This window comes from Sarcophilus harrisii, chromosome 1 (genome assembly GCF_902635505.1).
Source record: "Sarcophilus harrisii chromosome 1, mSarHar1.11, whole genome shotgun sequence".
Taxonomy (NCBI): domain Eukaryota; kingdom Metazoa; phylum Chordata; class Mammalia; order Dasyuromorphia; family Dasyuridae; genus Sarcophilus; species Sarcophilus harrisii.
In genome coordinates, this window is record NC_045426.1 from 243,049,711 (window position 1) to 243,075,171 (window position 25,461).

General features: G+C 35.1%; 1 protein-coding gene across 2 annotated transcripts in view; it reads left to right on the plus strand.

The window, feature by feature from the left end:
* Positions 1-3,256: 3,256 nt before the first annotated feature.
* The window catches only part of SNX2 (sorting nexin 2), a 56,015-nt gene continuing 33,810 nt past the window's right edge, over positions 3,257-25,461 (plus strand). Inside the window, exons 1-2 of one of the 2 annotated variants that reach the window (XM_031939044.1) lie at positions 3,257-3,419; positions 21,509-21,626. In XM_031939044.1, the coding sequence (XP_031794904.1) occupies positions 3,312-3,419; positions 21,509-21,626 (226 nt within the window). In that variant the 5' untranslated portion in view covers positions 3,257-3,311. The remainder of the gene's footprint in view (positions 3,420-21,508; positions 21,627-25,461) is intronic. The other variant, XM_003761257.4, reaches the window with a different exon arrangement.

A 25,461-nucleotide genomic window follows, 5' to 3' on the forward strand; every position in this document is an offset into this window, starting at 1 on the left:
GTCTAGGCACTCACCCAAGGATGCTGTCATGATGCTCAAGCCCTGGGACCCAGGCCCAAATTAAACTGCTTGCTAAGCATAATACAAATCCACAATGACACACATAATGATACTGCAGCTTCTCCCTTTGTTAGATTTCTAAAATTACCATGGGACTTTTGGGGAGTCTTTGTGGGGATCCACTCAATAGTCTGGCTGTTACTCCAGATTACATGGTGGGATCAGAGATCCAATAAATTGTCTGGCAGCCACCCACATATAGCTCCTATGTAAGTAGCCTATTAAATCACTTATATAATCATAATGGACCTCCCTGCCTCTTTCTTTGATGCAATTAGCTTGCTCATTGGTTGGGAGTCAGGAAGGAAACTCAGAATTCCCTTGGTTGGGGAATTCTAGACCCTACAGTCTTAATCACAAGAAATATATATATATGATCAGTATCCTCATTCAGTATCTGAGCTGCCTGATCTACCACATTAACAATGTTAGGAATGGTCAGAACAATTAAGATTAAGTCTTTGTTCAATAATTAAGGAGGAAATCGTTTTTTACCCTCCTAGGACTTGATGTTTTTTGATATTACATAAAGGAGGCTCAGTTCCAAAAGTTCCATTTGACCTTATTCACATAATGGACATTGAGTTCCCATAAGCACATATACATACACACATATAACAAGAAGTTATAATACGTACCCATTCCCATAATACAATCACACTGATTAACCATAACTGTGACCCATATGAAGGAGTTTTTAGTCACTTTTCACTTGAACAAGAATGGACTTTCCTTTAGTTTACCTGATGAGCCCCCTGGAATTGGGCACCCTTAAAGACCTATTGGGGTTCCTTTGTCAAAATAATAACCTGACTGCTAGCATATATTTGGCAACACATCCTCCCACCTTTTCCAAGCATAGTAACTCAAGATTATAATCTCTGAGCCCCTCAAGGTCCAAGTCCCAAGAGAACATTGTCCTCTGATCTAAGGGGACTCAATTTAGGAATCCCTTAAATCTTGTTACAGATATTTGAACAACTTTAAAATACCAATCACAAAGTTATGGTGACTCTCATGGCAGTGGGAATTTTAATAAACCTGAGCCAGTCCTGACTTTCCATAGGCTGAGTCTATATACTTCAAGTGGTCAGAAAGGCAGGACTGCCTTCCTTCTCCTTTTAAGAAGAACCAGCCCCGGATATGCAAAACCAATAAAGCTCCTACCACACAAATCTTTTTTCACTAACGGCTGTGTCCTATCCTAGGTAGAAAGACCTTTTGAAATTTATAAATATGGATTTAGTGAAAGTTGGATTTTTGCCTAAGCTGCTTGAATTGATTTTTTTTTTAAAGGGCAAAAGTAAAAAAAAAACTTTTCTCCTTGTATTCAACATATGAAAGTGTAATGGGCTGAGGTTTGAGCTGATGCACTGAGGTCCCAAGTACATGAGGCTAGATAGTAATTGGGCTATACTCTATTAATATACATGATTGGATAAAGAATGGTCCCTGCCCACTCTCCGTGCAAGTCCTGATGTGTTGTATAGGAAATGACGATTTTGGTGGGTGGAGGCAGAGAGAGAGGGAGGAAGACAAGCTGGGAGAGATTGGGCTGGGTTCGAGACCCTGGGCTGCTGGTTGTGTGGCTGCTGGTCGAGCTAGCTTCTTGACTCAGCTGCACACATTGCTATCGCCGATTCTCTTCCACCTCCGATCCTTCTTCACTGAGAATAAAGACTGACGATTTTCCCCTAACCTGAATTCCTGTCTCGTGCTGATCTTAAAATACACGATCTTCACATGAAAGTTGACCTAGATTGGGACAGAAAGAATTTTCAAGGAATCTAAAGAGAAAAAAAAGTCATTATAGCTGCCTATATATATATATATATATTCTCTCACAAGCAATATATATCAACTTTTACATGCAGAAGTAGGTTGGCATTTGCAGCTGTAAAAAAAAATCCTACTAGCAAATACACCCTCATATATATTGAACATTACCCAACACATTGTGGCAGTGAAAGTTTTGTTGGCCCTCTCACACGGATTAATGTGCATTAAAGTTATAAAGTTAGGTTAGAGTCAGGTTGTGAAGAGATTTAAATGAAGTGAAGTTTATATGTGATCCTAGGGGTAGCCCTTGGAATTTATTGACTTGGGTAGATTTGTCTTTTAGAAAAATCCCTTTAGATGATTGTGTAGAAGAGTGCATAATAGAGGGGAGAGACTTGAGGCAGAAACCTATTAAGAAGCTCTTTCAATAGGACACAAGATATCAAAGAGACAGATCTTTGGACTGCAATCCATTGTTAAAATGTGTGCTTTGGACGATGGATGATCCAGGAAAGGAGACTCAAGAAAACAGAGCCACGAAATCAGGCAAAAGTTTTTAGTAGGAGAGAATAGTTAATCTCAGATGGTGTAATAAGATCTAGAAAACTAAAAAATGAGGAAAGCCCATCAGATTTGTCAATTAAGGGATCACCAGTTTGATTTTAGTCAGATTGTAGGGGACTGAGAAATTATTGGTGAAGAAGTGAAAACAATAAGTGAACACATCTTTTTTTTTCAAATTCTGTTGAAAAAAGCAAAATGACATAAGGCAACAACTTGCGGCTGAAGCAAACACAGTTTGACAGTGTCACTATCTTTCTTAAGTATCTTCCGTGGCTCCCTATGCTCTTGAGAATAAAATTGAAAAAAATAAAATAAAATAAAATAAAATAATAAAAAAAAGAGAATAAAATTGAAACTCTCTAGCTTCCCATTTAAAGGGCTTCACAGCGGTTCCATGTCAGGCTTTTCATCCTCACTACTCTCCTTCATGCATTCTTATTGCCTATCCAAACGGGCTTCCATGCTGCCCTCTCTTCCAAAGCATCCCATTTCCTTTCTACCTTTGCCCTGGCTCTGCAACGCATTCCCTCCTAAACTCTGAGGCTTCTTCATTTCCTTCAAGGTTCCCCTTCCCAAAAAAGACAAATAAAAGATGAATGAGCTTTGATTTCCAGGAATCTGCTATGAATCCCATACTCAGTCATTCCCCACATAAACCCCGCTCATTTCATTCAGTCAACAGGGATGAGAAAGGGGGAGGGGTCAGTGGCGAGGGGCGGGGCTGAGGGAGGGGGCGTGGCGGTGCCCCAGCACGCCGGCGCAGGTCCAGGGAGGCGGGGAGAGAAGCCAAAGAGGGACTGGTCACGAGGCTGGCTGCGGGGCGGGGGACCCGGTAGCCGGAGTGCTGGCGGAGGTGTGCTCACGTGACGGGGCTGTGAGGCTGAGCTCGCGCAGTTGGATGGACGAAGATGGCGGCGGAGAGAGAGCCTCCTCCGCTGGGGGACGGGAAGCAAGCGGACTTTGAAGAACTGGAGGATGGGGAGGACCTGTTCACCAGCACTGTCTCCACCCTAGAGGTGAGACCTGCCCGTCGGCGGTGCTTAAGGCCCGAATCTCTCTCGTGTCTTCCTCGCTCCCTTCCCTCACTGTCTCTCGACCTCCCCCACCCCATGGCGGAGCCCCCACTGACTCCACCTGTCAAGCCCCTTCCTCCGGTCTTCGGTTCTCGGGTCCCGGGGAGGGACGACGACCGAGCCGTCTGCTTTCTGCTCCGATGTTAACGGGAAGGCATCTTCCTGGGGCCCGGGACCTGACAGATCCCCGCCCTCTCTCGCGCTCTGCCGGCCTGACCCTCGGGGTGGAGTGGGTGCCCGCCCCGGCGCGAGCCCCCCTCTTTTACCTCCTGCGGAGCTCACCCTCTGTGCTTCTAGCTCTCACGTCGGAAAGGTTCCCTCTTTCTTTGGGATGAGGGGGGTGTGGTGATCTGTAAAAGAGGGGAAAGGAATGAAGGGAAATAGCACGGGAGGATGTGGAGTGGACGTGGTCCAAGCGAGCGCCTGGAATGCACTTATGTTTTTCAGTTAAAGGTCCTTAGTGGGTTACTGGTTTCCTCTAAGGAGTTATCTCCAGAAAGGGTTGTCTCTAAGGTAAACCGGTGTCCCCGTCTTGCTTTCTTCAGTTTCTGGACTTTAGGGTTTGACACTAATAAATTTCCGTTTGCAATGTGTTTTAAGTACCATACATTAGTGAATTTCAGAATTGGAAGTGACCGAGTCCCTAACCACAACTTCACCTGCTCTGTTTTGCATTAAAGTGAATGCTGAGGGCCCCTTTCCCTCTGTTTTGCATTATCAGCTAGCTGTCTTGTCAAGCAGTAGGTTCCTGTTTTTGTTAAAGGAAACACCCTAAATGAACTTCACTGTAAAGGCCAATATTTCTAGTTGTCATTTGACTTCCTTCAATTGACATGGGATATGTACAGATATGTTTGAGTTCGAATCTTTCTTTTGAAGCTTATTGGCTGTTGCACTTTAGCCAAGTCCCTTAACCTTCTCAGTGCCTCAGACAACTCTTTTAAGTTGTGGAACACTTGCAGTTTGGGCTTGGTACAAAGACTGAGCCTGTAAGTTAACTTCTCAGCATCCTAAATAGTTTTCTAAAATGAAGTTAGCAAGTAAAGGAAATCCCAGACACACGCAGTCTTGCTCTCTCTGTCTCCCTCTTATATCTCTTTTAAATGAAGATTTTTTTTCCTTTGTCTGAATTTTCCACTGAAGGATTTTATTATATTTTTAGTGTTTATCTGAATAATTGCAAAGTATAACAAAAAAATCTAAATCTCTTGATCATAATTTTTTTTTCAATTAGTTTTTAGGAGAAAGAATAAAAATAAGAAAATACCAATTATCAGAAAAGTTTAGTCCCAAAAAACTCCTACTTTCTAGGGAATGTTCTGAAGTTGATACACATTCATTCTGGTATCTTTTTTTCTTTTTTGCATCCACTACATCATCATTACAAAGGAAAAATTAAAATATGTTCATTCTTATTACTAAGACATAAAAGCTATGTGCATTTTTTAGAAAGTTTCCCGATTTATCCAAATTAAGCAGAAAATACTATACCATTCACTAAATATTCTACTTAGCAAGGTTTTGTTGTAGTTGAGTAAAAGAAACTAGATAAGTTAGTTTTTACACTAGAGGCAGCTCTGCACCTTAGTGGATAGAGTGCTGGCCTGAGTCAGGAAGACCTGAGTTCCAATCTAGCCTCATTTACTAGCTGTGCAACTCGGGGTATGTCTCTTAATCTCTCTTTACCTTAATCCACTGGAGAAGAAATGGTTAATCATTCCAATATCTTTGTCAAGAAAACCCCATGGACAGTATGAGCCACAGGAAAAGTTGTACACAATTGAACAACAAAAGGTAGTGTTTATATAGATTTGAGTATAACAGCATAATACTTTACAAATATATATTAGTGTCTTTGAAGAGACTGTATAGAAATTTGATTATGTATATTATGGCCATTCTGATGTGAAGCTTGTGGATATTGTTGTGTCTGTCTTTTCACTAAAATCAGTCAACATTAATTTATTTTAATTTATTTGAGTGCCTTCTGTGTACCAAACACTGAATTGCTTGGGGGGGGGGGGGGGGGGGGAGGAAGAAGAGAGTACCAAAACAAAAAATGAAAGTCCCTGTCTTTCAGGAGCTTACCTGCTCTTGGAGGAAACATGGACATAAATTTAACAAAGTAAAGACTAGGTAAATTTGGTGTGGATAAAACACTAAAGGGGAAAAGAAGGTGGCACTTGAGTTTTTAAGTAGTTTTCAAATAAATAAGAGATTCTAAAAGGTAGAGATAAGTTCATTTCAGGTATGGAGAAAGCCAGTGGAAACATGGAGAAGTGAAATTCTTGTAGGAAGAATAGTAACAAAGCTATTATTTCACTAACTCACTGAGAACTAGAAGGGGGAAAGAAACTTATATTTGATTCCAAAGACAGTATGGATCTTTGGGAATTTATTGAATAGGTGAGTGATATGGTCTAGTTTGTACTTAGGAAAATCAGGTCTAGTTTGTACTTTAGGAAAATTAGTTCTGTGAAGAGTGAATTGGGGGCAAGGTGAAGTGGCATCAGGTCTTGGTCAAGTGGATTGCCTACTTGAGGCCAAGGGAGGCCCATTAGGAGACTTTCTAACCAAAGATGATTAGGGCTTGAGCTAGAGAAAGATTTTGTGAGTAACTGGATATGAGAAATGTCATGGAGGTAGAAACAGCAATTTGGCAGCTGACCTAATAAAACAACAACAAAAATAATACTAATGTTAGCATTATATAGTCCCTGCTAAGTGCTTGGCATTATGAACACTTTACAAATATTCTCTCTTTTGATCTTCATAACAATCAGGGAATTAGGTGCTATGGTTACCACCATTTTACATATAAATGATATTTTATATTATATATATATTATATTTATTTATTAAATATAAATATATATTAGACTGTTTTTAATTGTGTTCATTTTTTGTTGAATATATTTCCTTTTTATTAACTAAAATGTATTAGCAGTAGCTTCTGTTTAATTTGGATTAATTAAAAATTAGGCAAATCAGACAAATGGTTGAACACATAAAAATTTACACACAAAGAGCTTAATAAAGAAATATATCAAACACAGACAAAACATAGACAAGGTGAAGGGGGTAATAGTTAAAAGGGAGATCAGTACTGGAGAGGAAATAGTCATAACCAAAACAATCTTTGCTGATCTCAAAAGAGAAAATAAAGAGATATGTTTTGGTGAAAAAATTGTGACTACCTTTCTGTTGTGTAGACTGAAATATTTAAGGGGTGGAGCCAAGATGGCAGAATGATAGCAAGTGTTGTGAACTCCCCTCCATAAACTCCTCCAAACAGATCTAGAAAACGCACTAGACTGAATCCTGATAGAGACATTTGTCCAGTTCAGATGGAATGGGAAATTTGCAGATATTTGGGGATGAGAAGAATATTACATGCAGAGCATTCGGAACTTCCTGGGAGAACTTGGGTACCCCCAGGACAAGAGGAAGACCCAGACACATACAAAGGTACTATTAAACTCAGTCCTGAGTCCCTGAATTAGAGGCAGGTATAGCCATGTCAATTCTCCCTCCTCAATAAATCCCATTGGCTTCCTATCACTTCCCAGAATCAAATATAAAATTTTCTGTTTGGCATTCAAAGCCTTTGTGTTGTTCTTCCCAATCTCCACCCACCTTAACTCTTCCCATATTACTCTGCAGTCCAGTGATAATAATCCTTAGCTCTTTCTCAGACAATATTATTTCATTTCCCCTAATTGGCCATTTTCATTGTGATATCCCATATCTGGAATGTTCTGCTTCTTGCCTTCCTTGGCTTCTTTCAAGTTTCTAGGTAAAATACTACTTTTTACAGGAAGCCTTTTCCTCTTTTCATTCTAATGCCTTTCCTCTGTTGATCATTTCCAATTTATCGTATACTTAGCTTGTTTATACATAGTTATTTGCACATAGTTAAAATCTTCTTCAATATCTTGTGAGCTTCCTGGGAGCAGGTTGTCTTTTGCCTTTCTTTGTGTCCCTAGTACTTCTTAGTATAGTTTGTGACTATAAAATGTAGTAGATAAATAGTAGGAATGTAGGAGTTAATTATTTGAATGTATGAATGATTAGTGCCATTTTTTTGGTAACTTGTAAGTCAATTATTTTTACTAGTTCTGCAACAAAAGATCTAAACCAAAAACTAAGTTAGTTACTTGTAGTGCTACTTTTTTTCTTACTTTGAATTGAATTTCCTTTAATTTCCTTTCACCCCATTTCACTCCTTTCAGAGTAAATATGTGGTACTGATGGAGAAATGGCATAGATTTCAAGGAGAATAAACATTTCAAAATATCCCACAATTTATAATACCATTTTGTTTTAATGGATGATACTGATGTAAAAGCAAAGAACATTCAGTGTGTTTTTAATTAACTATAAATAGAAACAGCTGGATCCTGGTGATCACTACCTATATGACCAATATCTATATTTGTCATTTAAACTTTCTCTCAATAACTCATTTTCTCAATAACTTTCTCAATAACTCATTAAGCATTTATTAAGTACCTGTTAAATTCCCCAGAAGCTGGGGCTACCAAAAAAGGCCAAAGACAGTCGACAGTCCCTGCTCTTGAAGTATTCATAATCTAATGAAGATAACAGCATGCAAACAACTATGTACAAACAAAATATTCACATAATAAATAGTAGTTAATAGAGGGAAACACTAGCATTAAGAAAGTATAGGAAGGACTTTTCATAGATGATGGGATTTTATCTGGAATTTGAAGAAAGCCAGGGACAGAAGGTACAGTTGAGGAGAGAATATTCCAGATATGAGAACAGCCAGTGAAAATGAATGGGTTGGAATGAATAATTTTTAAGGTCCTTTTCCTCTTTGACTCTAATGATTTGAATTGTAGAATCTTTTTTAATGATTTGGTTTAAAGTTTTATTTTCTTTACAAACATCTTATTAAAAGGTCAAATGAGGATTGACTTTGTACTTCTAGATTTTCCATAATCTATATTCTTTCCTGTAACAGCTCTTTTTTATGGTAGCAAAAAATTGGAAAATGAGTAGATGGCCATTAATTAGGGAATAGGTGAATAAGTTACAGTATATGAAAATAATAAAATATTTTTGTTCTGTAAAAAATAATAAACAAGGTGATTTTAGAAAGGCCTGATGCTAATCAGCAGAACCAGGAATACATTTTACACAGTAACAGCAAGATTGTGTGATGATCAATTATGAAAGACTTGGTTCTTTTTAGCAGTTCAGTGGTTCAAGACAATCCCCAATAAACTTTAGATGGAAAATGCCACCTGCATCCAGAGAGAAAACTATGGAGACTGAATGTAAATCAACACATGCTGTGTTCAGTTTTTTTTCCTTGTTTTTTTTTTTTCTTTTGTGGTTTTTTTCTTTTGTTCTGATTTTTCTCTCCCAACATGATTCATAAAGAAATGTGTATTAACTCTCATTAAGTACCTCCAAAAATATAAAAATAAAAATTTTCATTTCTCTAATCAATAGTGATTATTTTATGACTATATATAGCTTTGATTTCATGCAAAAACTACCTGTTAATATCAATAAGTAGATATGCTTTAAATGTCAAACATAATTTTATATTTGAACTCACTAATGATAAGAAGCAGTTGGAGTTTATTGCATAAGAAAGTGGCATGTTAAGTAAGACCTATGTTTTAGAAAAATTAATTTAGTTATCTTGTGAAGATTGGAGTAGGAAAAGAGTTGAGATAAGCGATCAAATAGTAGGCTACTGCATTAGTGTAAGTGAGATGTAATTGGGATTTAGACTATGTGAAAGAAGTTATATAGAGAGAGTCTATTTTGTTCAGAATGTTTAATATGAAATAGATTGGAGTAAAACTTTGATCGTTCAAATTTTAGCTAAATTTTTTGAAGCAGAAAGTGTTGATCATGGAGTTATTTTCTCAATACTTAATTACCATGACATTTCTTGGAGTATGTACTTTGTGCAGATATATACTAATATCAAAATGCTATATATTTACTCTTTATTTGATTATTCCATGTTTGTTTATATTGTTATCTTTATATATTTAATGAATGCATTTGGGTTCATCATTTTTTAGCCTCACTTGAACTTCACAAGTGTTTCCATATGCCTGTTAGTTATATTCAGAAATCATGAACCTATATGTTTAGAAATAGATGGCAACTAATAATTTTAATCCAATGCTTGGGATAGTAATTTCTTTTTAAAATTTTGTTTTTATGATATGTTCAATTCTGTGTAAAATTAATTACTAGTCTTACTGTTGGAAAGTTTCCATAAGACCTCTTTTCTGTTAAAATAAGCAATAATGCCTCAAATAAGTAAATTCTTAAATGTTTGTTGACTACCTAAAATGTAATGGAATATGTTTAATATTGTTTTTACTTACAGAATAATAAGGTCTTGTCATGTTATAATCAGTTCAGTTCAGCAAATATTCATTATTCATCTTACTGTAGAGGTCAGGGATTGGGAAAGTCTGGTCCTGGGGCAGTATAAGGCGAGAAGACCACAGCAAGAAATGATGAGCTGAAAACCAGATACAACAACCTCCCAGTGCTTGAGTTCTATAAATTGATCATTTTGTGTGGCCTACAAATGTTGTTATAAATTATCCAAATGGCCTTTAGCAGAAAAAGGTTCTCCTCCCCTCATGTAAATGATGCAGTGAATGGAGCACTGGGCTTAGAGTCAGGAAGACCCAACTTCAAACACACACTAGCTATATGACCCTAGGCAAATCACTTTACCCTGTTTGTCTTAATTACCTTTTTTGGAAAAAATAACTAGAAGAGGAAATAATAAACTAATTTAGTATTTTATTTTTTGAGAAAACCCCAATTGGGCTCATGAAAAGTCGGATACTACTGAAATGATTAACCGGTAACAAGTATATGCAAGGCAGTAGGGATACAGTGGGTTTTAAAAAAAAAAAAAAGGCAGTTCCTTACCATAAGGATTTTATGTATTTTAGAGCAGATATAAAGGGAAGCCTGTAACAGCCAAGATGGTTGAGTGACACCAATACTCTTTCTGGCTACCTAAACAAATTTTGAGAAGAAAAGCCAACAAAAAGTACAACAAAAAGAGATTTCCAGGGACCCTTTGTACTAGCACTAGAGACAGAAACAGGTGGCACTCTGCAGCTTTACAAACCCTTTCCCCATTTCTAGGGCAGAGAAAAGTGGTTGTGATTTAATGGAGCAAATTAGATACAAGTCCAACTAGAACTCCTAAAAGAGGCAAAGAAAAAGATGTAGGGAAAAAAATACTCTCCCCCTAAAGATTTTAGAAATCAAATAAGAACAGGGAAGGAAATTTTGGAAAAAGAAATGAGAGTTCTATAAGAAAATTATAGAAAGAGCTTTACTAAAAGAGGCATAAAATACTGAAGAAAGTAACTGCTAAAAAAAAATATGGGGGTGGGCTGGGGGGTGGACTCAGAAACTATGTCCCCTTTAATCTGTAAAAATAATCACTCTGAAACTGTGTCCCCTTTGATCTGTAAAAGAAGGGAGATTGGGGTCTCCAACTCCAGAGAGTCTGGGAATTGTGGGGTGGGCAGCCGGATCCCCATTCAGGAAATTCCAAATTCTGGGAAAAGCCTTCAAAGTGATTTCATTCATTTGGTAGATGTAGGTCTGAAAATCAGCTCAAACTGCTCCCAGCCCCCAAGATTTGCTCATAAAATAGGTTTCTGTTAACACATTCTTTGCACATCTCCTCATTAAGAGATTTGTCTACTAAGAGAGAGCTTCTTAGTGAAAAATAAAACTTCCTTTTTGCCACTGATTTGGGGGTTCTCAAACTCTTTCACATTTGGACCTTCCTCTCTGAACAGAGGAGATCTCTCCCTCTTCCCACACTGCATCAAAACCAAAATTGACCAGACAGTAAGAGGTACAAAACTTCACTGAAGAAAATATCTTCTTAAAAATTTGAATTGTTCAGGTGGAAGCTAATGACTCCGCAAAACATCAAGAAATAATAAACAAATTCAAAAGACTGAAAAAAAAATAGGAAAAAATATGAATTATCTCAAGAAAAACTGGCCTGGAAAACAGATCAAGGAGAGATAATTTCATAATTATAGGATTGCCTGAAAGCCATGATCAAAAAAAAAGAACCTAGATATCATATTTCAAGAAATTATAGGAAAACTGCCCATATATCTTAAGAGGACAAAGTAAAAATTCAAACAAACAAACAAACAAACAAAAAACTACCGATCACCTTCTGAAAGAAGTCCCCACACAGTGGGCATGATGTACACAGAGTAATATAGTTAACAAGGCAATTTGAGGGGAAAGGGTGCATTAACAACATGAGAGAATCAGAGACTTCATGAAGAAGTGGTGCCTTTGCATTTATGTGCCTCAGAACAAGAGATAGACAGTTGGAGAATGGCTGAATAAATTATGGTATATGAATGTTATGGAATGTTATTGTTCTATAAGAAATGATCTTCAGGATGATTTCAGAGAATCCTGGAAAGATTTACATGAACTGATGCTAAGTGAAATGAGCAGAACCAGGAAATCATTGTACATGGCAATAGCAATATTATACAACGATCAATTCTGACGGACGTGACTCTTTCCAACAGGAAGATGGTTGAGGCCAGTTCCAATGATCTTGTGATGAAGAGACTTTTCTATGTCCAAAGAGAGGATTGTGGTAACTGAGTGTGTTTTGCAACATAACATTCTCATTCTTTTTGTTGTTGTTTGCTTGCATTTTGTATTCTTACTCATTTTCTTTTTGATCTGATTCAAGATAATTGTATAAATTTGTTTACATATATTGGATTTAACATATATTTCAACATGTATAACATATTGGATTGCTTGCCTTCTTGAGCGAGGAAGGGGAAAATTTGGAACATAAGGCTATGCAAGGGTCAATGTTGAAAAATTATCTGTGCATATGTTTTGAAAATAAAAAGCTTTCCAAAAAAAAAGAAGAAGAGATGGAATCTTGACTTTTGGGGGACACTTAGAAGTCTCATTTGATTGAAAAATAATTTGTGTTGGAAAAGTGATAGAAAATAGGACTGAAAATGAGCACATAATGTAATAAAACCCAGCCAGAAGATTCAGCTAATGTAGGGGAGGTAAGATAGAGAGAAAATCTCCATATATTTTCTTTGCCTTCTGTTTATTTTGATTCTGATAATTAATTTTTATTTTTTACTTTCTTTTTAAACAAAAGACAGAAGATAATAAATGTCTTCATTAATTAAAATGTCTTTACAGGAGAGAAGAAGGCATTATAAGGACTGTCTCACTGATCTAATTAATTAGAAGTACTGAAATGGCAACCTAAAAAGGGAAATGGAGAAAAATGTCTGAAGCATTGGTTTCACATATACACCACAGTATTCTAATCTGTGAATTGAGCATACTTCTTATACTTTAAAAAATGACACTGACTTATCTTATTGGTGTTTGGATTCTGAATAATTGGAAATTTTACTGTAATTGTTAGAATCTTTGGTTTGAATAAGAGAGGACTTGGAGAGAAGGAATAAAAAAGACATCCCTCTTCAACTTTTTTAAAGGGCTGTCAAAGTGAAGGAATAAAATTATTCTCATTGGCCCAGAGGGAAGAATTATAAGTAATTTAGAATGGGAGATGCAAATAGGCAAGTTCAAGCTTGAGGCAAGCAAAACCTTCTGAACAGAGGAAGTGGAAAGAGATACTTCATGAGACAGTGGGAAAACCTGGCAGTCTGTAGTTGGTACTATGATCATCATAAAGCATAAAGTCATAAAGTTTCATAATGGAATGGAGTTAAAGCTGTACATATGCATGAATGTCTGAAGAAACTCTGTGATGGAGCAAAGACTTTGTAAATGTACTTACCTTTATATAATGTCAGGGGAAAAGATAAGACTCTGGTACCTCAAAAGTAATGAAAACATCTCATTTGGCTGTTAAATCAAGCATTTGTAAATATTTACTACTGGATGGGCTCCTTGACTTTCTAAATGCTTGGGATACAAAAACAAAATTGAAATAATCCCTGCTCTCTCGAGGAACTTACTTTCTAATTGGGAAGAGAATATGTATACAAATAAATATGTGAGGAATTTATGTAAAATTAATAAAAGGCAGTTTGTAGAGGAAACAACAAAATCTGGGAAAACCAGGAAAGGCTTCATGGAGAAAGGAATCATTTAAGTGAAGTCCTGAAGAGGCAGAAGTATTTTAAAGGTGAACAGCCAGTGCAATGGCACAAAGATAGGAGATGAAGTGTTCTGTTTTAGAGAATACCAAGTAGGCCATTATGATTAAATTGCAAAGTATATGGGAAGGGATAAAGTATAAGAAGACTGGAAATTTAGAGAGTCCAGGTTGTCAAGAGCTTTGAATGTCAAAAAAGAGTTTGATTTCTGAGGCAGTTGGGAGCCATTGGAGTTTATTGAATAAAGGGGTAATGGTAAGTAGAGACAGGGAAACCAAATAAATAGAAAGCTGTTGTAAGTGAGGGCTTGTATGAATGTAAAGGAGAGTACAAGATACCAAGGAGATAAAATTACAGGATTTGACGATTATGTGGATTTTGAAGCCAAGAATGATACTGAGGTTGTAAATCTGGGTGACTAGAAGGATGGTTGTAATCTTAATAGCAATAGAGAAGTTTGGAAGAGACATCAGATTGAGGAAAAAAATGAGTTCAATTTTGGATATGTTAAAGTTAAGAGATTTCTTTGAGACATCATTTGAAATATCTAATGGTAGAGGGAAGTCACTAACAAACTAGAGGTGTACTAGGCAAGTTCTTATGCTTGACATTTTTCAACCAAGTGAATAATATGGCTCATTAAGCATGTAGTTCTCCATGGTGTGCCCACATACAAATGAACAAAGTTATAGGGTACTGAAAGAACTGATAGATGTGATTCTGAACTAATGACAAAATATTTGAAAAAATGGGGAAAAGTATTACCACTATTGTTGTTCAATTGTTCAGTTCTATCTGACTCTTGGTGACTTAATTGGGTTTTCTTGGCAAAGATACTTAAGGGATTTGCCATTTCCTTCTCCACTGGATTAAGGAAAACAGGTTAAATGACTTGCCCAGGGGTACACAGCCAGGGAGTATATAAACTCATATTTGAACTCAGGTTTTCCTGACTTCAAGCCTGAAGGAGTAATGTGATCATCTTCAGAAAAAAAGTAGAAATTGGAATGTGTATGCAAAAGTGATCAACTTGATTTCAATTCCAACAGCTATGATGGCCCATTAACAATGATGCTTTTAATAAATGTTAACTAAGTTAAATCAAATTTATAGCAAAATTCTAGAACATCTTGTAAAAAAGGAATGGTTAGTGAACATCTAGAAAAAGAAACTGATCATACATGATGAAAACAGTAGTTTCAAAATCATATTATTCCATAAGGTTTGATCAGCCAATTATATCACCTCAGCACTCTTTGCCCCCTTGAACCTTTTGACTAGAGTAAGAACCATGGGCTCTGCAGGATCTCTTTTTCAGAAAGGGACTTAGTATAGTCTTTTACTGATTTTCCACCACCTACATTGCTTTTGACTTCATCATGCCCTTTCTATCTATCCCCTTTTCTCAATTCTTTCCTCCTCTTTTCCCCTCTTTTGAGTATTCTTTTGTGTGTTTATCTTCCTGTGTTAGATTTTAAATTCCTTGAGATCAGCCACTGTCTTTTTTTTCCCTTTTTCTTTTAAATACTATCCTCAAAGTATGACACATAGTAGATATTTAATAAATGTTTATTAATTGATTGATATTTTATGACATAATATTATGAAATAATTAATGAAAATATTTTAAATGGTATTTTTATTGATTTTTTTTAAAGTAACCCTCAATTTTATGGATGAAAAAAATGGAGACTGAGAAATTGTGACTTGCCATTCCCCAACTGATAAATAGCCAAAGGATATGAAAAGACAGTTTTCAGATGAAGAAGTTAAAGTCATCTGTAAGTCATATGAAAAAATGCTCTAAATCATTATTGATTAGAGAAATGCAAATTAAAACAACTCTGAGGTATCACCCTATACCTATCAGATTGCTAAGGTGACAGGAAAAGATTATGATAAATGTTGGAGAGGATGTCAGAAAACTGGGACACTAATGCATTGTTTGTGGAGTTGTGAACTGATCTAGCCATTCTGGAAAGCAATATATATGCCCAAAGGGCTATAAAATTGTGCATACCCTTTGATCCAGATATCCAAAGATATCATAAAGAGAAATAAAAGTACTAACATGAGCAAAAATGTTTGTGTAGCAGCTCTTTTTTGTGATAACAAGAAATTGGAAATTGAATGGATGCCCATCATTTGGGAAATGGCCGAGTGAGTTATAGTGTATGAATGTAGTTACAAGAAATGATGAACAGACTGAGCTGATGCTGAGTGAAGTGAGTAGAATCAGGAAAACATGTACAAAAACAGCAAGATTTTGTGATGATCCACATGTCAGATTGGCTAAAATGACAGGAAAAGACAATGATGAATGTTGGAAAGGATGTGGGAAAACTGGGACACTCTACATTGTTGGTGCAACTGTGAACGTATCCAACCATTCTGGAAAGCAGTTTGGAATTATGCTCAAAAAGTTTTCAAACTGTGCATACCCTTTGATTCAGCAGTGTTACTGCTATGCTTATATCCCATCTTAAAAAAGGGAAAGGGATCCATATGTACAAAGATGTTTGTGGCAGCCCTCTTTGTAGTGGCAAGAAACTGGAAACTGAGTAGATGCCCATCAATTGGAGAATTGCTGAATAAATTATGGTTTATGAATGCTAAGGAATACTATTGTTCTGTAAGAAATAACCAGCAGCATGATTTTAGAGAGGATTGGAGAGGCCTACCTGAACTGATGCTAAGTGAAATGAGCAGAACCAGGAGATCATTATACACAGCAACAAGAAGACTATACGACAATCAATTCTGATGAACATGGCTCTCTTCAACATTGAGATGATTCAAACCAGTTCTACTTGTTCAGTGACAAAGAGAGCCATCTACACCCAGAAAGAGAATAATGGGAACAAGAATGTGGAACACAACATAGCATTCTTACTTTCTCTGTTATTATTTGGTTGCATTTTGTTTTCTTTCTCAGTTTTTCTTTTTCTTCTGATCTGATTTTTTCTTATGCAATAAGATAACTGTATAAATATGTATACGTATATTGGACCTAACATGTATTTCAACATATTTAACATGTATTGGACTACCTGCCAGCTATGGGAGGACGGAGGGGGAAAGGGGAAAATTTGGAGTTTTGCAAGAATCAATGTTGGAAAAATTACTCATGCATATGCTTTGTAAATAAAAATCTTTAATTAAAAAAAAAAGATTTTGTGATGATCAACTATGATAGACTTAGCTCTTTTCAGCAATTTAGTGATCCAAGATAATTCCAAAACTTTGGATGGAAAATTCCATCTGCATCTTAGAGAGAGAACTATGGAAATTGAATGCAGATTGAAATATACTATTTTCACCTTTTTTTCTTTTTTTTTTTCTTTCTTGTGATGTTTCCCTTTTGTTCTGATTTTTCTTCCCCAAAATAACTCATATGGAAATGTTTTTTTAAAAAAATAAATGTACATATATAATCTAAAAAAAATTAAATTTAATAAAATATTTTTTTAATTGTGAGTTGCCCGAGGTAACATCTCTAATGACTAGCAGATCATCAGTATGGGAACCCAATATTTGTTTCTGACTCCAAACTCCACTATAACATTGGAAAAAATAATAAATTAGATGTGATTTGAACCCACATATTTTTAGAATTAGGGGAAAAGGAGAATTGAATAATTTCCTACCAAAAGTCAGTGAGCATTGGACCTTATTTACAAAAGCACATAGATGGGACTGAATTCTGGCTCTTTTACCTGCTATGAGACTTTCATAAAATCTTTTCATAATCCTTAATTACTTCAGTTGTAAAAGTGAAGGTATTTAATTAGATAATTTCTGAGGCCCTTTATAGTTCTAATACTGGAGGAACTGTGAACTGATCCAGCCATTCTGGAGATCGATTTAAACTTTGTCTAAAGGGCTATAAAATTGAGCATACCCTTGGTCCAGCAGTTCCATTATTAGGTCTTTATTCCAAAAAGATCATAAAAGAAAAAAAAGGACCATCATGTGCAAAAATAAAATATTTTTAAAAAGAAAGAAAAAATTGTGAATTGCCCAAGGTATAACATCACTAAGGACTAGCAGATCAGTACAGGAACTCAATATTTGTTTCTGACTTCAAACTCCACTATAACATTGGGGAAAATAACAAATTTAGATATGATCCCAATTATGATTATTCCTTTGCAGTAAGTTTTTTTGGTTATATAAATCACTCCCATCATATTAATTTCCAGCAGTTTTTTTTTAATTCATTGTTGAAACCCTTTGGGATAAATAATTTTCTTGTGAATACATGTGTGTGACCATTTTTTATTATTCTTTATATATTGAGAACTTAAATCTCTATTTGGAAATATTGCCTGGAGGTTGATATAAGCATTTTAAAACTGGTGAAGGAAACATAGAATAGTACTAGGTACTCCCCTAGATCTAAATTGGTGATGTTCTAGTTCAGTTACTTTATATATGAGCAATTTTCAAGAATATAACTAGTTATCAGTAGGTAGTAGATGCAATGAGTTCCTGAGACTCCAAGGAAAGAGTACAGGATTTGGAGGCAAGGAATTTGTATTCAGATTAAATTTCTGCCACTTATTACTTGTGTGGTATTGGGCAAGTTTCCCAAACTTCAAGTCTGCTAGATCTGGAGTTGAGAAGACCTGAGTTCTAATCCATATATTCACTAGCTATATGACCCTGGGCAAAGCACTCCTCTGTCTGCCTCAGTTTCCTCAATTATAAAATGGGAATAATGATAGCACCTGCCACTCAGGATTTTTCTGAAGATCAAATGAAATATTTGTATAGTTTTACATAGTGCCTGGCAATAGTAAATGTTTAATAAATGCTTATTTATTCTTCCCTCTACTTCTCATTTTCTTTTCCTCCTTCCCTCCTTCCTTCTGTTCCTTCCAGTAGGAATTAAGGTTATTTGTACCACCCTCTGAGGCCAAGATGCAAGTGTATAGATTGACTTTTATGCCATCTGTGCTAATTTTGGCCTCAATAATCAACACCAAGAAAACTGAGCTTTTCTACCAACCATCTACAAATGGAGCTGTTGGTCACAGTTTAATAGGGAAAATTTGCGTACTGGGGATAAGTTCACTTACCTTGACAGCATACTTTCCATGACTATCCACATAGATAAGAGGCTGATGCTCACCAGATCAGAACTAGCTCACTTAGCATTTGGGGGGGTTCCAAAAGAATGTGTAGAAGTGAAAATATATCAGGATGCACTACACTGTTATATGCCTGTGAATTGGGAATAGTCTGATCGACTGAAAAATGAAACTGCTTTCACTTGAGTTGTCTCAGGAAGATTTTTCTAAGATTACCTGGCAAGATAAGGTACTAGACAGTGAAGTTCTTTTTAGAGCTGAACCTACATTCAAACTCTTATTACAGAGAGCCTAACTTTGATGGGTGGGCCACTTAGTTCAAATACCATCATATACTTATCTAAAAGACTATTTTACACAGAATTCACATAAAAGCAAACATTCACATAGTGGTCAAAACAAGTGACATAAGGACACTCTTGAGGTATCTCTGAAAAACTTTAGGGAGACATGGAAACACTGGCCCAGGGCTGTTCAGTGTGGCATGTAAGCATCAAAGAAGGTGCTGTGCTCTGTGAGCAAAGCAGAATCATAAAAGCACAAAGGAAATGTGAGCTGTGCAAATCCAAGGCCACTTCCCCTCCAAAAGGCCTGATGAGCCACTTGTGCTCAGTATATAGTTAGTGCCTTCCAAACTTATGTTAGCTTGATCAGCCACAGCTGAACACACTGTACTCTGACTCCAACATTGTGATGTCATTGGTTGACTTAAAAAACAAAGGACAAAAAACAACAAGGTTATTTACTGTTACTTCATATTAACTGATGTGAAAGTATGCATTAGTTTTTAGGAAAGTGGATGACTAAAATCCCAAGAATACAATTCAGGATAAATCATACATATTTAGTTTAGTATAACAAAATTTTTGATAGTAACCTATTTAATACCTCAAGGAAGCAAATCTCAAAAATATTAATAGCTTCAATGAATTTTTTTAGAGTAATGCCTACAGACTTATAAACATATTGAAAGTTTTTATACTTTATTCTGCCTATCTTTCAGAAAAATTGAATATACAAATAAAATTTCATATTTATCACATCTCTACACTTTTTCTTCTCTTCCTCTCCTTATCATTCCACTCCTGCCCTCACCCCCCATGAGAAAACTGAGATTTAAAAAAATTATATACCTAATTAGTATAAATTTTATTTATTTATTTATACTGGGGGTATTTATACTGGGGCTATAAGGTTCCTGAGAGTCTAGGGAAAGAATACAGATTTGGAGACAAGGAAATTTTCAATTCAAATTCCAATTCTGCCACTTATTACCTGGGCAAGTGTCCCAGACTTCAAGTCATCTCACCTTAAAATAATGAGGTTGGATTAGATGATTCAGACTTCCACATCTGTACATTTAAGCTCTCTAAATTTTTACCTGTCACAAAATGTTACTTCACTTTGGTGTGTGGTTGACGTTAGTTGCTATGTCTTCTGTTTGAAAATTATTTGTAGAAAACTCAATATTAAGTAATTTTGTGCTTGTGAGACATTGTTACTTTTCTTAATTAAGGTGCTTTAAATTCCTTTATAGAATGCTTTTGAAATTGTTAAGTTCTGTATATTTTTGAAATGTTTGCCAACAACTATCCCCCCCCCAAAAAAAAAAAAAAAAAAAAGAAAAATAGAGAAGACTTAGTAGAATTTCATTTTTTTTTTAATTTCTGGAGGAATCTTATCATAAAGCATCATATTTAGTTTTAATTATTTCTTTCCTAGATTAGTATCCTAAAGAGATGTTAACTTGAGATTCACTATAGTACTAGTTTGATGCTTCATCAAAGTGTGAGGCAGCCCTGAGTACTTGAAAAATTATACTAGTAGAGTATAAGCCCTGTTAGGACTTAGTAAATTAGAAAAGGATCATGAAGAGATATGGCAATGGATTGTATGTCTTTTGGAACATAATGATCCCATACTAAGGCTTAGAAAATCATCAGAGAGAGAGAGAGAAAGAGAAAATTTTATTAAATTGAGTTGATTTACAAATGTAAAGAAGCTTTATTATTGATTTTTAATGTTATGAAAATATCTATATATAAAATGAGCTGGAGAAGTAAATGGCCAACCATTCCTGTATCTCTGCCAAGAAAACCCCAAGTGGGGCAGAGTAATACACAGCTAAAAATGACTGTACAACAACTCTCATCTAAGGACAAGTTTTTCTAAGCTTAGGAAGGCTTGTCACCAAGTTTCCTACAGGTTACTTAATTTTTTAGCCACAATAGCTTTAAACTACTATCCACAAAGTTTTAAATGGGTTTTGATCTGTATCAGGTAACACTCGTACTATTGAAATTATAGATCCTTAAAATATTCAAGTAATTTAAAGTTGAACATATTGCCGTTCTTATTAGACTTACTACTTTGAAAAGGAAATGCTTACAATATTATATTTAAAGCATAATTTTCTAGAACGTTATAAATATATATGCACATGTGTGATATTTACATTGCTTTTGTTCAGTGTCACATTATGGGAAGCAGCAAATAAGAACAGCTGGATTTATTTCCTTATTCTTACCAAAAATATAGCTTTTTATTTTCTTCTTTTTCCTCAAAAAGAGTTTTTGTTCTAGGGCCCTGTTCTTAGAGACTTAAAGTGAGTAATACATGAAAAATCTTGACAATATAAAAACAAAATACAACAAGAATCTATTATGTTTTTTAAAAAGGATACAGCATTTTTATGGAAGGCACAAGTACTGAGAAATAACATACTAATATTTTATGCATTATCTGTTTTTTTAACTAGTCAAGTCCATCATCTCCAGAACCGGCTAGTCTTCCTGCAGAAGACCTAAGTACAAACTCCAATGGTCCTAAACCTGCAGAAATCATCCTAGATGATGACAGAGAAGATCTTTTTGCAGGTAATTGTTAATAATATAACTTTTTAATAGCCAAGTGAAATACATTTTTGGATGACCTTTTTAATGCAAATTTGTTAATTATAGAAGGTGTTTGAAATACTTGGTGTCTGTGTGACAAGATAGGCCAATTTTGTCAAAACATTTCTCTTCCGAAAATGATTAGAATTACATTGATTTTTAGTTTTTCACAGATTTATTTAATGAATAGCTACAAATGATTACACTATGATATTTTACTCAAGTGCCTTATTTTCTCTGAATATTATATTATATGTATATGGTTTTTTAAACTAGTTTGTGCTGATGAAAAAATTTCTGATGAAAATTACAATCAGTGTTTTCCACAATTCCATAAATTTTGTGCAGAAAAACTAATCTCAATATATTTTTCTCAGTTGCTATTTATTCTTCATTTTAAAATATAAGTATGTTGAGTATTATGTACAACATTTCAGATTAATTTGTCCCATTTTTTGTTTGTTTTGGTGAGGCAATTGGGGTTAAGTGACTACTTGCCCAGGGTCACACAGCTAGTATATATTAAGTGTCTGAGGCTATATTTGAACATAGGTCTTCTTGATGTCAAGGCTGGTATTCTATCTATTGTGCCATCAAGCTGCCCCCAATTTCTAGAGTTTAAAAGCATATAAGTTGTGTAAGCATTTAAGAAATGCATATTCATTCATTTCATTATACTTAAATATATGCCACTGCAATCCTGTAACTGCTTTTCAATATACAATCTAAGTGAACTATCTAGGCCACTAAGAGGTTAGGTGATTTGCCCAGTCATAGAGACAATGTGTATCTGAGACAGGACTTAAATCCAGGTGTTTAGAAATCCAAAGAAGCCCTCAGTATTCTGTTTTTGCCTTCTACCAACTTTCTACCTATACTAGGATACCTATCAAATGGATGATTACAATGTAGCAAACAACAGACTGTCTGTAGAAGGAATAGAAAGTAGAAAAGAGACCCAGGGGCTAGATCTCCTGAGAGTATCCCCCTCAGCCATATTTTGAGAGATCCTCTGGTTACTAGATCAAAGGTTGGAGTTCTTCAAGAGTCTGAATAGGGCACCTCTGCCATCTGTGTCTATTATCTAATTAGAAGTCATTCATTAGATGCCACAAATAGTACTTGCTTTTTACCACTAGTCTTTTGTTTTCCTAAGACTTCATACTATATTTCTCTACTAGTGCTTGTCTCTTCTCCTTTCTCCCTAAAGACCAGAGTTGAAGGAGATTTGTGGCCCTCAAAGATCCAGGTTGATTATGAGAAGCCACTGTAGTTGGGCCCATTTTTGACTCCTGCTAGGTTGGATTGACACCAGCAATGTAGGATTAGTTCAGTATTAGGAAAACTATAAACAGATACATCAAATAAACAACAAAAACAAATTTTGCATGGTTGAATCACAAATTCTAAAAGAGATTTTGACAAAATAATTCATTTATACTAAAATGTCTAGGAAAGGTCTAGAAATTATATGAAAAAATAGAATTTATCTAAAACCAGTACTTATAGTTATCTGTAATGAAAATGTGCTGAAGGTCTTTCCGGTAAGATAGAAATAAAGCAAAGGTGTACCTATCAGGAACCTGTTATTTGATATAATTCTAGAAATGATAGCTATAACCATAAGCTAAAAAGAATTTGAGGGAGTAAGCCTAGACTAAACAAAATTCTCACTTTTTTCCATGTGACATCATAATTTACTTAGAGAACCTTGAAATAATGACATAAAAAGTAGCAGGATATAAAGGAAACCAACAAAAATCTTTATCTCTCCTATATTACTAAAAGTAATATTACTATATTATATATAATATATTAAATATATATATATATTTCTAAAAGTAATATATAGAAAATAATAAGAAGAGTAGTAGTCTTAATGGAATGAAGTAGAAAAGGAATTCCATTCAGAATAACAGAATACATAAAATATCTGTTACTGTAACTACTCAGACACAGAAGAATTATGTAAGATTTGTAAGACTATATAAAGACTTTTAAGAAATGCAGTTAAGAAATTCAATAGAATGATCTGTAATTGCTCAGTGTTATTTAAATGTATTTCAGGTTTAGTTTTATACCAGTTAAAATGTCAAAGAGTTACTTCTCAATAATGATTTGCAAACATCTTTGATTACGACAATCATATCAGTAGAAAATAATTTGAGTAATTGCATAAATTATATATAAGATGTCCCAAAAGTCTTACTATAATTTCAAAAAAAATTTTTTTTATTATAACTTTTTATTTTGTAAATAAAATGTTATATGCATGGGTAATTTTATAGCATTGACAGTTGCCAAACCTTTTGTTCCAATTTTTCCCCTCCTTCCCCCCATCCCTTCCCCTAGATGCCAGGATGACCAATACATGTTAAATATATTAAAGTATAAGTTAAATACAAAATATGTATACATGTCCAAACTGTTATTTTGCTGTATAAAAAGAATCGGACTCTGAAATATTGTACAATTAGCCTGTGAAGGAAATAAAAAAAATTCTTTTAAAATGCAGGCAGGCAAAAATATAGGGAATGGCAATTCAATGTAATGGTTCTTAGTCATCTCCCAGGGTTCTTTTGCTGGGTGTAGCTGGTTCAGTTCATTACTGCTTCATTGGAACTGATTTGGTTCATCTCATTGCTGAAGATGTCCAGGTCCATCAGAATTGATCATCTTACAGTATTGTTGTTGAAGTATATAATGATCTCCTGGTCCTGCTCATTTCACTCAGCATCAGTTCATGTAAGTCTCTCCAGGCCTTTCTGAAATCATCCTGTTGGTCATTTCTTACAGAACAATAATATTCCATAATATTCAGATACCATAATTTATTCAGCCATTCTCCAATTGATGGGCATCCACTCAGTTTCCAGTTTCTGGCCACTACAAAGAGGGCTGCCACATAGTTTCAAAAATTTAATAAACCCAGTAAACTTATAATCTAATAAGAACTACTAAGAAAACTGGAAAGGAATATGGCGGAAATTAGTTTCAGACCAATATCTTGTACCAAGCTCCAAATCTATACATGACATTTGTGTGTGTGTGTGTGTGTGTGTGTGTGTGTGTGTGTGTGTATACACACACATAGAAAGAGAGAGGAGAGATAAAAATAAAAAAGGTTCATTATAAACAAGTGGGATAATCCAGAAAGGACATAACCTTTCATAGCTGAGGGTAGGAAAAAAAGTTCTTGACTAAACAAGTTACAGAGAAAATCAGTTAGATAAAAGGGACAGTTTTGATATGTATAGTTGAAATGTTTTAGCACAAAGAAAAGTAGAACATTTAAGAATGAAATAATTAACTGGGGAAAATATTTGTTGCAAATTTTCTTTGATAAAAGTCTGACATCCAATCCATATAAAGAACTAATTCCAAATGTGTAACAATGATGACCATTCTCTAATAGATAAATTTTCAAATGATACAAACATTTTGTAAATGAAATTCAAGTTATCAGTGGTCAATATGAAAATATTCTAAATTGCTCATAATTAAAGGAATGCAAATTAATACAACTCTAATATACTCTTCACATAAGGTTTGCAAAAATGACAAAAACCTGGAGAATGATAATTGGTGGAAAGACAGCAGGAACACAAGTAAATTGATAGACTATTAGTGTAGCCATGAATTGGTCCAGCCATTCTAGAAAACAATTTGGGACTATGCCCCTTAAAACACTATATTGTCCATATTTTTTGATCCAGTAATTCCCCTACTAGTACTCCAAAGAAAGGGGGAAAACATGTGTAGCAACTCTGTTGTAGAAAAGAACTAAGAATAAAGAGAGATGATAATCAGTTGAAAA